A 16311-nucleotide genomic window follows, 5' to 3' on the forward strand; every position below is an offset into this window, starting at 1 on the left:
AAACAGTAGAAAAAAATTGGATTTTGATGGAAGGGGACCTTTAACTTTTATATTTAGTATATTTTAATTGACTCATTATTTAAGTTAATAGTTGTTGTTTCCCAATATTTAAACACAGTGTTAATGTTCAAAATGTACATGTAACAGTGGCTTACAACTATTAAATATGCTACTATATTTCAATGTTGGTCATGATGGGGGTACTTGAAGTATTTTGTAGTTGGTATTTGGTGCAAAATGTTTCAGAATCACTGGTCTATACCATCTCTTTGCATCGTTATGGCCTTAAAAGCTGTCTCATGAACCATGATCTTACTCATTCCACCCCATATTTTTTTGTTCTATGGCTGCCAAAAAACGAATGAGCAAATATTCCTAATAATTTTGTATAACTGCATTGCATATATCCTTCTTTTGTGTTGTGTTCTCCTCCCTAGTAAGCATGATCTTAGTTATTTCAATCATTTTCAGGCTGAGAAGAAAAAAGAGGAAGACAAAAAGACACCGCTCTCCAGTCGAAGGATGTTCCCGTTATCTTGTCTGACTCCAAGTGGTCCCTCGTTCAGTTCAAACCCATCCTTTATGAGGCAGATGGTACACGCCCAAATAGAACCCACACACTCACAGACCAGCGTGGAACCAGCTGCCCCCCCTGCAGCCCAGAGATTGTCCTCATCGCTCGCCAGCTACAATCCAGTCATAAATGGATCAGGGTATCACGGGCTGGAGCAGCACTGTAGTGGAAAGTTGGTGAGCCCCTCATATCTCAGGATGAACCACCAGGCCATTGGAGGTGGAAATGACTCCGCTTTTTCAGTGCTGAATTCGCACTGTGGAGGACAGGACACCTCTACATACCTGGGGATAAACAATCAAACAACTGATAACGCTGAGAGCTCTGGTTACTTTGGACTGTCTATGGGTTGTGTGGGTGGCTCTGGCTATGCGATGCAAAGCCATCCGGGCAGTGGCAGGTTGGGAAGTTCGGGTAACCTGGCGCAGGAGCAAAGCAGTAATGTAATGGGAAGCCCTGGGTTTCTTCAGCAGCAGAATATGGGAAGTTCTGGATATTTGACACAACATAACATGGGAAGTTCCGCTTACTCGACACAACCTCAAAACATGGGTAGTTCAGGATATTTGGGACAGCAGCCCAATTTAGGGAGTTCAGGATATTTGGCTCCGCAGCCAAATTTGGGGAGTTCAGGATATCTAGCTCAGAATTATCACGGCAGTGGAGGAATGGGTAGCTCAGGCTATCTCGCACAAAATCATTACAGCAGTGGAAGTCTTGGTAGTTCGGGTTACCTGGCACCGAGTGGTGGCATCATGGACCCAAAAATGGCTTATGCTTGGCAACACTTGAAAGCTGACTTCATGCAACCAGGGATCAATCACATCCACAAGGCTGTAAACCCCCTCCTCGAGGCCAGTAGAGTACAGCGGGAACAGTATGGTGATATCCCGATGGCAGACATGATGGGGCCGGAGTCCGGACTGGACCTCCTCCACGGCCGTCTCCAGAGGGATCCCCGGGGCAGCCGCTCAGACCCTCAGATGGACCACCTGAGACGAGAACGGGAGTACAAACTGGGTAGACAAACTTCCAGCGAACAGGAGATCCAAGCCAGGCTGAACGAGCTTCCAATGATTGTGCGTCAGGAGCGGTATCGGAGACGCCTGGAAAGGCAGTCGTCCAGTGAACAGGAGGGGAGTGGCAAGCAGAGGCTGCAACGACAGGACTCGAGTGACCTGGAGGGCTCTGTTAAAGATGGCTCTGACAAACGCTCAGGGTAAGTGATCTGGTCACGCTGGTGACAGTTCGGGTGCATATACACGGCAAAAACGCCCTTATCAAAACGGGAAAATTATTGATTGACTTTTCGCTTTAAAGTTTCATATCTATACAGTATATATATATATATATATCCATCCATCCATTTTCAACACCGCTTATCCTGGTTATGGTCACGGGGTGCTGGAGCCTATCCCAGCTGACTTTGTGTGAAAGGCGGACTACACCCTGAACCGGTCGCCAGTCAGTCGCAGGGCACATATAGACACGGACAACCATTCGCACTCACATTCACACCATCACTGAGTGAGAACTGAACCCACGCTGCCCGCACCAAAGTCAGGCGGGTCTACCACTACACCATCAGTGACACCTTAGTGTAATTAAATTACTTTATTTAATTAAATTACTTCACACACACCAAAACTAGAGCATGACTCGACATAACGCCGGCATGTTTACATACAACCGTTAGTCCTAGCACTTGCTTGCTAAGATACCTAACGTTTTGTTGCCTGCTTGCGAGCGGTATCGTATTAAAAGTTCGAGTTGACAAGATAAAGCCCAGTGATCGGAAAAGACGGGATGTGGTGGTATCGGAATATAAGATTTTATTGCAGTAGTCTGACATAGTGCAATTGTGAAAGACCAAATTTGTCTTGTAGTCTGATCCAGGCATTACGAGCTGTCTGTCTCAGACGTGTTGTCTGTGCCACACCGGCGACTTTTTTTGTTTTTTTATTTTAAATAACTTTAATGGTGGTCAGATATTTACAGTACTTCGTCAAAAGACGCGACAAGGCTAAAAATAAACAAGGTTTTGGATTCAAATATACAGTACATGGCGACGCGGAGTAAATGTCTTCTACGGAGCCGATCAATGACGTCATTGATCGGATCGGCAAATTATGACATTAAAGCCGATCCGCCGCTCAGCATAAATTGCTAATTATCAGCCGATACCGACCAAGCCGATGAGATCGGTGTAAAGTCTCATGTAAATATACTTTTCTCTCCCTGGTTGTACCTATATCTCACTGTCTATCGTCAATTATATTTCTTAATAGAGAGTGCTTGCTGCCTGCTAATGCTATAGGCTGCAGGCTATATCTTGCCATCTATCATCAATTATATTTCTTAATAGAGTGTGCATGTGAGCAAGACGGAGACAGAGCGAGTGTGTATCATATGTTACGAATGCTATTGCTAGCTTGGTTCACAGCAAAGTAAAAAAGACAGCTGTAAACAAGTAGGCTGACCAAATACACTAATTTCCTCGCTATCCATTCTCCAGGCCTGCTCTTTTTTCATACCATCCTGGTTTTTGGTAGCAGGAGTTATCAAAAACGTTCCAGGTGCACACAAACAGCGACGATCATTTTATCATCCATTGTTTTAAGACGTTGTGAGTGACGACCATTGGCTGTAGCTATGCAAATTTGAGTTGAGTGGGTGGGTACTTGAACAATGAGTGGCATATCTAATATCACAACGACACCTTATTTTCGGCACCTAATTCAGTTCCGCTCGTTTTCAATGCCTTTTGGCTTTCATTGGCTATTGCATATGATCAACAAACGGCATAGATGTCAAATTTAAACCATTTCATAGATTAATTTTGACCTATGTTATGCATAAACAGTGGGAAATGTTGATTCTGATGGCATGGCACCTTTAATCTATACTACTTGTCTTTCTGGGTCTTATCCCAAAAAAATATTTGTAATACTGTATTGAATGTCACTCATTATAGGAGCATTGGATGTCACTGTCAACATACTGTTTTAGCACAACACTTCAGCTCCCTTTACATTTTTACTGTAACACATTTGTTAGCAAATCAATGTTATTTGTTTTGTTTTGTATGTTTTAATTTAAACATTCAAACATTGTTTCTTAACAAATTACAGACTGTTTCTCTTCTCCCACAGATGGCAAAAATTCTGTAAAACTTTTTCTCTTATCAGGTTTGATGATTTCATAGAAAAGCAATACTTACTCACCAATAACCAATATGGATTTAGAAGCAACCGATCAACAGCACAAGCCCTTATTGAATTAATAGAAAAATCACAAATGCCACAGATTAAATATTTTGTTGGAGTATTCATTGATCTTAAGAAAGCATTTGATACAGTAAGCTATTCAATATTAAGTATCTAGAAGCATCTCTGTTATGACCAAAGTAAGTCACTTTTTTGAAAAGTCACTCCACACTGTTTTCTGTTACTTGGTTTTACTTTACCTACATTACTGCACAGAGGTTTAGGGCAATACATATAAGTTTATTACATCCACTCTTCATACTGCTAAAAAGAGCCATTGGAATAGCCCACAAGGTAGGTTATTTGGAACATGTGTAAAGTCTAAAATAATTTGTTTTAAAATGATATTGTGGAAACAGCAGAACTTCTTTGCAAAGCAAGGAACTATGGAGAGAGATTTGTCTCAAAATTATATACACAAATATATCCACGATTTACACGTGTTTTTCAGATACACAAATATATCTGTAATTTACACGTTTTTAATGTTGTTTGTGCATTCATCATGACTTATCATTTGTAAATATACAATTCTGTTTCTGAATTGTTGAGGGTGCGTTTGTGGATCAGTGTGCACGCGCATTTATTTTTTAGATAAACGTTACGCAGTTTTCACACACACAAGTTGGGAATATTCACACGTGTGGGAAGGCCTGTCCCTCCAGCCGCTAGGTAGCAGTGTACACCATAGTAATATATACATTACTAAAGAACAAGTAAACAGTATTAATAATAAAACTGATCCAACTTATTTAGAAAAGCAAATTAGGAAAGGGCAGCAAGGTGGACAACTGGTTAGCACATCAGCCTCACAGTTCAGAGGACTCGGTTCAAATCCGGCCTCCCCTGTGTGGAGTTTGCATGTTCTGCCCGTGCCTCCGTGGGTTTTCTCTGGGTACTCCGGTTTCCTCCCACGTCCCAAAAACATGCATGGTAGGTAAATTGAATACTCTAAATTGCTCATAGGTGTGAATGTGAGTGCAAATGTTTGTTTGTTTATATGTGCCCTATGATTGGCTGGCGACCAGTTCAGGGTGTACCTCGCCTCTCAGCCAGAGATCATCCCTTAACAAATGATCTACAACGTTACAAACTGGACCAGCTGGGGCTCAACACTTCGATGTGCAACTGGCTGCTGGACTTTCTCACAGGGAGACCGCAGGCAGTACGGGTCGGCAGAAACACATCCAGTACCATCACTCTGAACACGGTGGCCCCTCAAGGTTGTGTGTTGAGCTTCCTCCTCTTCACCCTGCTGACCTATGACTGCACACCGACATACAGTTCCAACCTTTTCATCAAGTTTGCAGATGACACAACTGTGGTGGGTCTCATCAACAATGGGGATGAGACAGACTACAGGAGTGAGGTGAGCCGCCTGGCCGGGTGGTGGATGGACAACAATCTCTCCCCGAATGTGGAAAAAACCAAGGAGATTTTTGTGGACTTCAGGAGCGCGCACTCCCAGCATGCTCCCCTGAACATGGACATCCTGCAGGTGTGTGCACAGCACCAAGTTCCTGGGAGTGCACATCAGCAAGGACCTCTCCTGGACCAGCAACACCTCATCACTGGCCAAGAAAGCTCACCAGCGTCTCAACTTCGTGCGCAAGCTGAGAAGAGCCAGAGCCCCGACTCCCGTCATGTGCTCGTTCTACAGAGGGGACATAGAGAGCATCTTGACCAACTGCATCACTGTGTGGTGCAGAGCCTGCACCGCATCCTGCCGCAAGACCCTCCATCGCATAGTGAGGGCAGCTCAGAAGATCATCTGAACCTCTCTTCCCTTCCTGCAGGACATTTACAGCACCCGCCACACCCGCAAAGCCCTCCGCATAGCAGGGGATGTCACTCATCTGTCACACAGCCTCTTCAGTCTGCTGCCACCAGGCAGAAGACTGCGCAGTCTGCGGGTCAGGACTCAGATACAGTTTTATTCATCAGGCTGTCAGGAAGGTGAACTCTCTGCCCGCTCTGCACCCTCTAACTATTCTGTCCTCTGCCCACCTGAACTCTGAACTCTGATGCCCTGTAAACATGTAGATGCACACACATAATACACGCACATACACACACACACATATGCTCACACCAGACTCGTGGTCGCACCATTCACTTTAGTAGCATTGGGGTTTTGTCATGTAATTTATGAATGTCTTATTTGCCTTGGTTCTCTGACCTTGACTATGTTGCACACGTCACCTGACCTTTGATATTTGCAAATTCAATTAATACTTTTTATACTGTATATACAATAGTTTATTTAGCTTTTATATTGATGTTATTATTTGTACTGTCTTTTGTAGCAGCCCGGGCCATTAAATACCATAATTTTATGTGTTATGCATATTGAAGAATTGACAATAAAAGTACCTTGTACCTTGTACCTTGAGTCAGCTGGGATAGGCTCCAGCACGCCTGCAACCCGAGGAAGGATAAGTGGTATGGAAAATGGATGGATGGAAAGTCATAAATGCACATTGTACTGTACATAGGAAGAAGGGTTTTCCTGATTTTTGTAGTCAATTTTGGGGGTATACACAAGAGTGTATTATACACGGGAAATTACAGTACGAAGTAATAAAGAAGTAAGGTCATTCCATAATTGGAGGACAATTTAGACACCAATATTTTTTAATAACAGATCATAAAGAAAAACAGATAATAAACTATACAGCAGTAATTTGATTTGTCCAGCTCAACCATCAACGGTACACTTTTTATGAAATTATGTATTTCATTTGAAGCCATAACCACAAGGTCATAACAAAAAAAAGCAGATTTAAAAGTTATTTTATCTGTTATATTTGAGATATAACTTGATAATCAAGAGGGAGGGACGAGAAAAAAAGAGAGTGCTTAAGAGATATTTGGTATTTTAAATAATATTTAAATTATATACATTTCAGAATCAGAATCATCTTTATTTGCTATGTCCAAAAAACACACAAGGAATTTGTCCCCGGTAGTTGGAGCCACTCTAGTACGACGACAGACAGTCAATTGACAGAGAACACTTTGAGACATAAAGACATTGACAAAAAAAAACAGTCACTGAGCAATAAAGGGTCATTTCATTACAATTTGTCTCAGGACAGCTATAATTTAAGATTTAGATATATGTTTGTATTTTGTGAATTGATTATTTGAAAATTCATTGCGAACAGAAAACCCAACGTTGTTATTTGTCATTCTCTTTAGCACCAAATATGCAACAAAAGCGTTCTGGTTCGGCATTCTTGTTGTGAAGCATTGACACTGCACATGCCTAGCCTGAACACCATGCTAAAGCCCTACACTTTCAGAGACTACCATTTTCAGGTTTTCAAGGAAATCCTGATGGTTTTGCATTTGTATTTCAGATTTGAAAAGGCCTTTTTTTAGTCTAAAAAAATGTCCATATCACATTGTTTTTATCCATTTTCAGTGGAAAACGGTGTTTTACTAACAGACCAGTTTTCACTGTTCACTCTTCATGGGTGATTTATCTTGTCCTCTATCAATGCAGGGAAAAGAGATCTACTATGGCGGAGATTGTAGAACAAGTCCAGGAGAGAGAAGCAGCACATGTAAGTTATCTCTCACAGTGAACCAGAATGGTGCAAGTTACATCATGCATGTGCATCATTTTCTCAAATCTGCTTCATCAGGCCAGAGGAGAGCCGTATCGGCCTCCAAGCAGCCTCTCAGCTCCAGTGACACGTTTTGATGGTCGACCTCGTGCTCGAGATCGACCCAAACCGAGGAGGAGGCCCCGTCCGAAAGAGCCTGAGGAAACTCGCCGCTCTCGATCAGCTCCAGCCACTGGTGCCCCGACAACGCCCCAGCCACCGTCACACACAGCACACAATGAGGGATTCCTATATCGCAAAAAGGCCACCAGCTCTGATCTTGAAGCTCAGCAGAGGAGCCCCACCAGGTATAAGCTGCTGTTATCCAAATGACACTGTATTGTGGCAAGGCTAAAAGCGAGGAACTCTCAGGTGTATTTTATTTTTCTAATTTGAATGATTGAAAAAAATCGCCACGCTAATACAATGACAACTGAAAATAGTGCAAAAATCAAGCCGTTGTGTCCGCTGAATGCGCTGAAACCACAGCCCGTACAACTACGACAAGGTGAAATAGAACCCTACTTTGTCTAGCATCTTTCATATGCCTTCACCGAACTATATTTTCTAGCCGCGAAAATACAGTATGTCGGCTTAAAGCCTCGGGTGACTGGAATATATCCCAACGGGGCGTCGAGTGGCTTTTCTATCCCGCGACAACGAGGCACTCTAAAGCGGCCACACCAATGCAAAACCCTGGTCCATATGCTGGCTGTCCAGACTGACATTTTCCATCCATCCATTTTCTACACCGCCCAGCTAACTGCGGGTAGGAGCCAGGGTACACCCTGAACTGGTCGCCAGCCAATCGCAGGGCACTTATAAACAAACAACCATTCGCACTCACATTCATACCTATGGACAATTTAGAGTCTTCAATTAACCTACCATGCATGTTTCGAGGATGTGGGAGGAAACCGGAGTACCCGGAGAAAACCCACGCAGGCATGGGGCGAACATGCAAACTCCAAACAGGCGAGGCCGGATTTGAACCCAGGTCCTCAGAACTGTGAGGCAGCTGTGGTAACCAGTCTTTCACCGTGCCGCCGTCAAGACTGACATTTTAAAAAACAAATTTCCCCCTCCTCGCACTTCCACCTTTGTCCTCAGTGATGTGTCTGCACTCACAGAGGACAACAAGGCACTCTCAAGCAGCCACGCCAGCGGACTATATATAATGTATATAGATGTATTATTGGGGTGTAGGCATAGCTTGCTAACTAACTGCACATCTCAATTGCGCTGGATAACCACTGACATGAATGAAGGCGCCCCCAAAAAAACGGGGGCGGGCGCAAAGACTGCCATATCCTTATTTTCGTGCAAGCAAAGGCTCGCCGCATGTGTCTGTCAATGTGGCAGACCAGCCTGCGCCAAGCTAAGCATTTGGGCGCAGTGAGGGTGTACCCTTGGAAATGCGCCCGGCACAGTGACAGTTTGCTGATGAAAGTTGGTCTAAACTTTCCCCCGCACAGACCACATCTAAATCTTGGCACAGCTGGTCCATTGTGATTTTGGTAAATTTGATTGGGGCACAGGCAGACAGATTCTGTGGGGGGCAGTTTCCAAGGACCAGCTTCACTGCGCAGATCTGTGATCTCCTCCCAAGCCAACTTATCATTTTCCGCTCGTGATGGTCTGCTTGGAGTTCCTTATAAACGTACTTTGGGTCTCTAGCAAATCTGTTTCTTCTTCCGCCATGTTAAAGACTCAGTGCGTGACTAACTGCATTTAAAGGGAATGAGAGGAGCCCCTTTGATTGGACAGTATTGAAGTCGGCTGTGATCACGCCCACAGCAGCGCAGACGGGGATGGGCTGGTCCACGAAATTATCAATACGGGGTCTAACCTGCCTCGGCGCAGATTTTAGATTTAGCAGATTTTTTTTTCTGTCACGAAAATAGAGCCCTGACTGTCCAGTTTAAAAAAAATTGCCGTCAAAATAAAAGACCTCTACGTTTTGTCTGCTTCTTCATTGTTAGAAGACAATTACGCTCCACTACGAAAAGCAAAAAAAACAACAATACTAGCTTCATGAGCTACGTAACTTGCTTTAATTAGGCCAATGTTAATGGTTACCTGAGGCAAACAAAATAAAATGGATGAACTGTATATTATATGGCTGAGATATAATTTATTTTCAAAGGGAACTGCACTGTACTGCATGAGGATGAGCAACCTGACAGACATTGACAGTACAGTATTTTAGCCACATTCAAACCACTTAAATATAGTCAATAATCATTCATATGCTGACCAACCGTGAGTGAATATTAATTGTGTAATGGGTAGTTCTTTGCTGTAAAAAGTGAATGTTTTTTTTTTATTATTATTTTGGTCTCTGACCTGTGTTTTCTGATTGTGTTTCCAGCAAATCCTGGGTGAATGTCTACTGTGTGCTGAAAGAGGGCAAGCTGACCTTCTATAAGGACGCCAGGAACCACAACACAACATACAATGGAGAGCCATCTGTTGACCTTTCCAACTGTTCTTTTGATCCTTCTTTGGGATACAAGAAAAAGAAGAATGTCTTCATTCTTCAGTAAGATCAATTGCAAAATTAGGATTGTGTCTATTTGTGTACAATGTTATTTCGATAGTTAACCAGAAATGTTCAAAACAAGTGACTCTTTTTTCAATATATTTTACTCTAAAGCCTTCCACAGCATGAGAAACTGACTGTCACTGCTTTTTTCCCCCTCTCAGAGTCAACGATGGAAATAACTTATTAGTATTCCATGCAAAAGATGAGGTAAGAGCATTTAGCAAGTCATGTCAAAAGGGAGTTGTATGGGAAGGTAAAAAATAGGATTATTTTTCAAGATTGTAATACACTACATTTGAGGTCAACTAAATACAATAAATATATATCTTTGAGGCAAAGTTAAAACATGAATACATTAGTAATAACTATCTACATAAACAAGCGCAAAGCCAATTATGAATTTATATTGCTTAATGATCTTTACCTTCAAGTACACTGGATCTTCAAATCAGATCAATCAGGTGGTAGACTGAAGCATTATTTTGTTAATTTCATTTTATTGGTTAGCAGTAACTAAAAAAAATAATAAATAAATAAGTAAATAAAAGAGGCTACTAGGCTAATACTACTAGACGCATCCAGCCAAAAGAAATGGAAAATAAAGTTCTGCCAAAAAATGCCTTACTCAGTCTTTCCTCAGTCATGTGACTCGAGTCCCCAACCTCTGCTTCAGAATAAGCTGCCTCGCTGCATCCGGCACAGGGTGTCTTGAATCTGTGCAGCATCCAAAGAAACTTTGAGACTTTCAAAGCATTCCGGAGAGAAATGCTATCGCAGTGTCAGTAAGCTTTTTCTCAGCAGCATGTCACAGTTCCTCCAACAGAAAAATGACTGAAATCACACAGCTAAAAACATCCTGCCAACAGGTGCAGCAGCTTCATTGAGTGTTACATACTGTAAATGCCGTGGCTGATTTTCATTTGTTAATTTACATTCATATTATCACTTCATTTTTCTTTTTTCCATGGAAGGGTACCAAAATGCCCTTATATATAATTAGATAAATGTGCGAAATAAGGATGCACTTAAATTCATGCATAAGACCTTTTAACAAACTTAAGAATGTTTACATTCAGCATTTTTGACGAATGTAGATTTTCAGAAGTCAATCGCAATCTATTCTGTAATGCTGGCGCACTAGCTTTTTTTTTCTCATAAAGTTTAAATAATCTGTTCAAGTCAAACTCATGCCATCATAACACTCTTATTAACTGTACATATTCTTTGTTTTTTAAGTAACATCCTATAGCACCCTTAACATATTGTACTAATCTGCCGGGACAAAGATGCTTCTACCAAACAAGCAACTCCATGGCTAATTTGCATAAGAGACCAGTTGGTTAGGGGGATGGCGAGTGCCAGGTTACGATTACGCCGCTCACATTTTATATGTCGTTCCTCCTAGCACTATGGTATTGTACGAACACAAAAGGTTCTGTTGTCTACATTATATCTCTCCTCTTTGCCTGACTGGTACTGTTCTGTGAGGGCGGATACACTTTTGGAGTTAATCCTCTATGTGCTCATTAAGCGGAAGCCTCATGAGATGCTCAAATCTCTTGAGATATGCTGAAGTCTTGCAAGATATGCCATACCTGTGAGTTTTTTTTTTTTAAGCTCGTTTCTTCTGAGAATTTTGGTTGAATTACAATTGGACAAACTTTAGGGACTTTGGAAATTCCACTGTACTGTAAAAAATGCCTGATGACAAACGGTGAGTCATTTGATGTTGCTTTTGTCGGCCACGGTATTCTGCTTTAAAGAAAACCACACCAAAAAAATCAGAGTGACTACAAACTGTATCATGGCTGTGTATTGTTGGTCTCTGCAGGAGGATCTGAAGGCTTGGACTTCCAACATCACCACCTGTATAGCTGAGCATGAGGCCATGGTCAAGTGGGACAAGCCCGGCACATCAGGCATGGACCCAGACCGTTCAGAGAGGAAGGAGAGGTCTGAGGGCGACGCAGACGCCAGGTCAGAGAGATCGGAGCTCGTCGGCGAGGAGAGATCTGAGAAGGAGAGATCAGAGAAAGGGGACGGCTCCGACAAGTTAGACACATCAGAAATTGCTGACAAGCTGGAGGGTGGGGCGGGGGGCTCCAGCACATCTGGAAAGAGCAAATGAAGAGCCGGCTTATGTTTCTGTTTTATTCACTGACAAGTGTTGGTTGTATGAATGGCAAGCATGTTTGCGGAGCCTCAGTCACAGAGCGGGAAAACAATGAGATTACCACCCAACGACAAGACTATTGTAACTCATCTCTCAGCCAAGCTCCCCTTTACCTAAAGCAGTGCATCAGCGCTTGCAGTGGGCCACCTGCGTGTGGGGATTCTCGTCGTTTCATCTCTCGGATTCATCTTTCTATGTTTTGGTGAACGATTATACCATGTCTGTCTCTCTGTCTGTCTAGACACACCTGAAAAGAGGTGAAAAGAAGGTTAAAAACATTTGAAGCAATATACTTTTTGGGAAGTTATTCTCTCTTGTAGTGAGAGATAAAAGCAAATTAAATATGAAGTAGTTGCAAATGTGATGATTTGATATGATTTCTCATCCACACACGATTACCCCAGTCTTGCACCTTAGATACTTAAAGCATACAAAATCTTGAAGACATGTATTCCCACCACATGGTAATCATAGATCATGTTATCATAATGGAATGCTGGTGTTACGCACCTAGCTTTTTTGGGGGGATGTCGTTAAATATAAATTATTTTTTGATCCATGTAAAAAAAAAAAAAAAAAAAGGAGCTTACAATGAAATGCTCACAGTGACACTATTTGTCATAATGCCTTTGTACACAAAATCTGAACACTGCATGAAATTTAATAGTCTCCTAGTGCCCTTGTTTGACTTTTTTTTATGTTCTTGAAATCATTTGGGGAAATTGCAATAATTTAGTGCAAGGAAACATTTTGCAATCATAGTTCACTAAGTAGGGTTGTCTTCCATCCACAGTTATAAGAGACTCCTCCTTCATCTGTTATGATGAGTAAGTGGCCCTTTACTCCCCCGCCCCACCTTTGTTTGTTCTATACCCTTATAATTCATTTCCCCACTGAATTTAACATGGCGTCTGAAGAATTGTAAACACCTGAAGTGAGAGAAATGCTCTCTGTACTGTTGCGTCTTTTATTTTAAAGTCCAGATTGTCACCTACCAACAGCGACTTCAAATGCAAATCTGTTCTAAGTCATGAAATGTATATACCTAACTTTGTATGTATATCAATAAACCCTGTGCGCTAATAAAACAGTACACTGAAGTGTAATGGGTAAAAGTAAAACATTTGTATTAATCCACTTAAGTCAAATAAAAACATTACATTTAAAGGAAAATATGCAAATTAGAAGTCACTAATGTTTTACATAGCATATATAAGTACACCAATATCTAGTTGTATGAGCCACTTTTACCAGGGAAGAGGAACAGGAAATACTTAAAATATGCTTGTATTTTTATATTCCTATGTTGCCTATATTGGCCCACAGCCCAAATAAGACCATCTAGCGGATTGAGTGGTCAGTGTGTTTGTGAGAAGTGTGTTAAATGTATGTATTATCAACATGTGTAAATCAAGAAAGTTTTGTTGGCGAGCACAGAGTTCTGTGAGATTAACAGACATACTGGTTGTTGGCTATGTGTTCATTTCTTTTACATGTACGAGAACACTAGAACATACGTAAATGTGAAAATCAATTTGTTACCATTTTGACACGACATGCATAAATTCCTGAAAAGAAGTGATCCACTCTGTAGCGACAGCTGGAGCCATTCTGTAAATGTTGAAATGTAGTGTTTCATTTTATCATCATTGCAGCTATATACATATATATATATATATATATATATATATATATATATATATATATATAAATTCAACCAGTCTTCCTTTCTTGGTAAACACCAAAAGATACTTTCCAATTCACGAGTATTGGGTTACCCCCATGAAGAATGTAGTGACGATGTGCTGTGTCCTTCTGCAGCCTTCCAATTATTCAAACGAGAATAGATGCGCTACTGTACTTTATAATGTGAATGTTGTTTTCCTGTCACTCTTTTAACATAAGTGCCATGTCATACAGTTAGATGAAAGAGCACTAAAGAAGACTGGTGATTATTGAATTGAACTGAAATTAAACCTGTCATTGCAATACATCGTTTTATCATTCACGTGGGAGCTACAATACTTACATGTGGGTGTCCGATATGTTTGCTCTCCATCACTTTTATGAAGCACGCCAGGGACTTCTTTTTTTTTTCTTCCACCATGTTATGAGCAACACAACAACAAGAGACAGCACAAACTGTGACTGATAAAAAAAAAAAAATGCAAACTTTGTTTCCTTCATTGATGGTCTTCAAGTGTGTATGTCTTTGTTACTTTACATTCAAACCTGCTGCTAAGACATTAATAAACCTCCGAACTTGCTGATGCTAACGTGACATTGAATTAATGTGGACACTGTATGATCTGCTGTTCTACTCACATTCAGTAGCACATTCAAACAAATAGGAGATTGTGAATCTTGAGAGCCGTTCCTACTCAAAACTTTACTGTTGGTTGGATTCAATTGGGCTCATTAGATTTGAACTGCACCTCGTAACATAACTAGTTAAGTTACTGGTAGTTTAGCAGATTTTTAAAAAATTATTTTAAAAAAAAACTACAAGCACCTGTCAGAGAAATTCCGGGACTGGTGTCATAAAAGATACACGTATTTGGAACCCATACTACAAACTATGAATTTTCCCTTAAAATGCGGCCAAACGATCAGGCAGCGCATCTTCAATGTACAATAACAAGGTACCTGCTCACAATCCCCTGAGCATCCCACAGTTCCTGGCCGAGAAGAACATCGCCGTGTTGGAGCAACCTCCCCGCTTGCCCGACCTGGCTCGGTGTGATTTTTTTCCTTTTTCCCGAGCTCAAGGGGATAATCAAGCGTGGAAAACCACAACATGGCTATGATGGTGGAGCTTTGGAGAATCCTAGAAGAATGCTTCCAGGGGTGCTTGAAGGTGTAACAGAGAAGGCTGGGAAAGTGTGTTAGACACCAGGGGGATAACTTCGAAGGGGAAAAAATTGTAGTCTATTGTCTGGATTTTAAATATACAGGATCTTTTGCAACACCAGTCCTGGAACTTTTCTGACACACCTCATATCTCTTCTTGCACAAAGATTGGACTTAATCTCTCACCCACTTGTAAATTCTTGGTATGTATCCAACAATAAACACTCCACTATTCGAAATTTCACTGCAGGACTGAATCATTGGTGGATATCAACTGTAGGGATGCTTTTATCTCAAAGTTTGTGTCCCCACTTGCCTCTGTATATACAGTAAAAGAGAGGAACACAAACATTTCGATGCCGTTCTTACAGGTTTTTTTTTTTTTTTGCAGTAATGAAGAGGCGAATTGTGAGTGAATGGGTGAAACGTATGCAAGTAAAAAAAAAAAAAAAGAATAAAAGAGGCTTGTGCAACTTTAGGTAGCAGGGGGGGGGGGGGGTCTGTTCTATAGTAATAAATTATCAGACTTGTATACATTATTGCACAAATCCTGCACAACTTGATGTATGCTTCAAGAATGTACATTAACATTATGATTTGTTTGTTGAATTGAACTAAATCTGAATTAACACTGTCTGTCGAAATATGAAATATGGTGATGTATAAAGTCAGTGCATCCCTTCACTTTGCCATTGTCTTCTTTCTCCTCTGAAGGTTTTACAGACATGGCGATGTTACAAATATTTCTATTTACTGCATAAAACCCTTTCAGGGAAGGTTAAGGGCACCTGTATGAAAGAAGGCTTTGTTTCCAGTAAATCATTGTTAAATTATACATCAAGCTATAGGCACAGAAGAAATAAAAGAATGACATATGGATCACAGCCATAAATACAATCCATCCATCCATTCTCAACAACGCTTATCCTGTTCTGGGTTGCGGAGCGCTGGAGCGTATCCGAGCTGAATTTGGGGGAAAAGCGGACTACACCCTGAACCGGTCGCCAGTCAGTCGCAGGGCACATATAGACACGGACAACCATTCGCGCTCCCATTCACACGGTCACTGAGTGGGAACTGAACCCACGCTGCCCGCACCAAAGTCAGGCGAGTGTACCACTACACCATCCCCATAAGATCAATGTTAAGTGAAATACTGCATGATATTTTTATACATTATGTGACGGACGTGCAGAGACCTTTGGAAGGGCAGGTGCTCAAAGTTAAAAGGGGGGCACATGGAACAAGAAGTTTGAAAGGCCTTAGCACAGCATTGCAGGCTAGTCATGAAA

The 16311-nt window shown here is 41.5% G+C and overlaps 1 protein-coding gene across 1 annotated transcript in view; it reads left to right on the forward strand.

Moving 5' to 3' along the window:
- Nucleotides 1-15703, forward strand: part of sptbn4a (spectrin, beta, non-erythrocytic 4a) — a 35491-nt gene extending 19788 nt beyond the window's left edge. Inside the window, exons 15-20 of the mRNA XM_061752280.1 lie at nucleotides 472-1793; nucleotides 7349-7409; nucleotides 7491-7759; nucleotides 9823-9993; nucleotides 10158-10203; nucleotides 11828-15703. Of these exons, the coding sequence (XP_061608264.1) occupies nucleotides 472-1793; nucleotides 7349-7409; nucleotides 7491-7759; nucleotides 9823-9993; nucleotides 10158-10203; nucleotides 11828-12124 (2166 nt within the window). The 3' untranslated portion in view covers nucleotides 12125-15703. The remainder of the gene's footprint in view (nucleotides 1-471; nucleotides 1794-7348; nucleotides 7410-7490; nucleotides 7760-9822; nucleotides 9994-10157; nucleotides 10204-11827) is intronic.
- The last annotated feature ends 608 nt before the right edge of the window (nucleotides 15704-16311 follow it).

Source organism: Phyllopteryx taeniolatus, chromosome 17 (genome assembly GCF_024500385.1).
Source record: "Phyllopteryx taeniolatus isolate TA_2022b chromosome 17, UOR_Ptae_1.2, whole genome shotgun sequence".
NCBI lineage: Eukaryota > Metazoa > Chordata > Actinopteri > Syngnathiformes > Syngnathidae > Phyllopteryx > Phyllopteryx taeniolatus.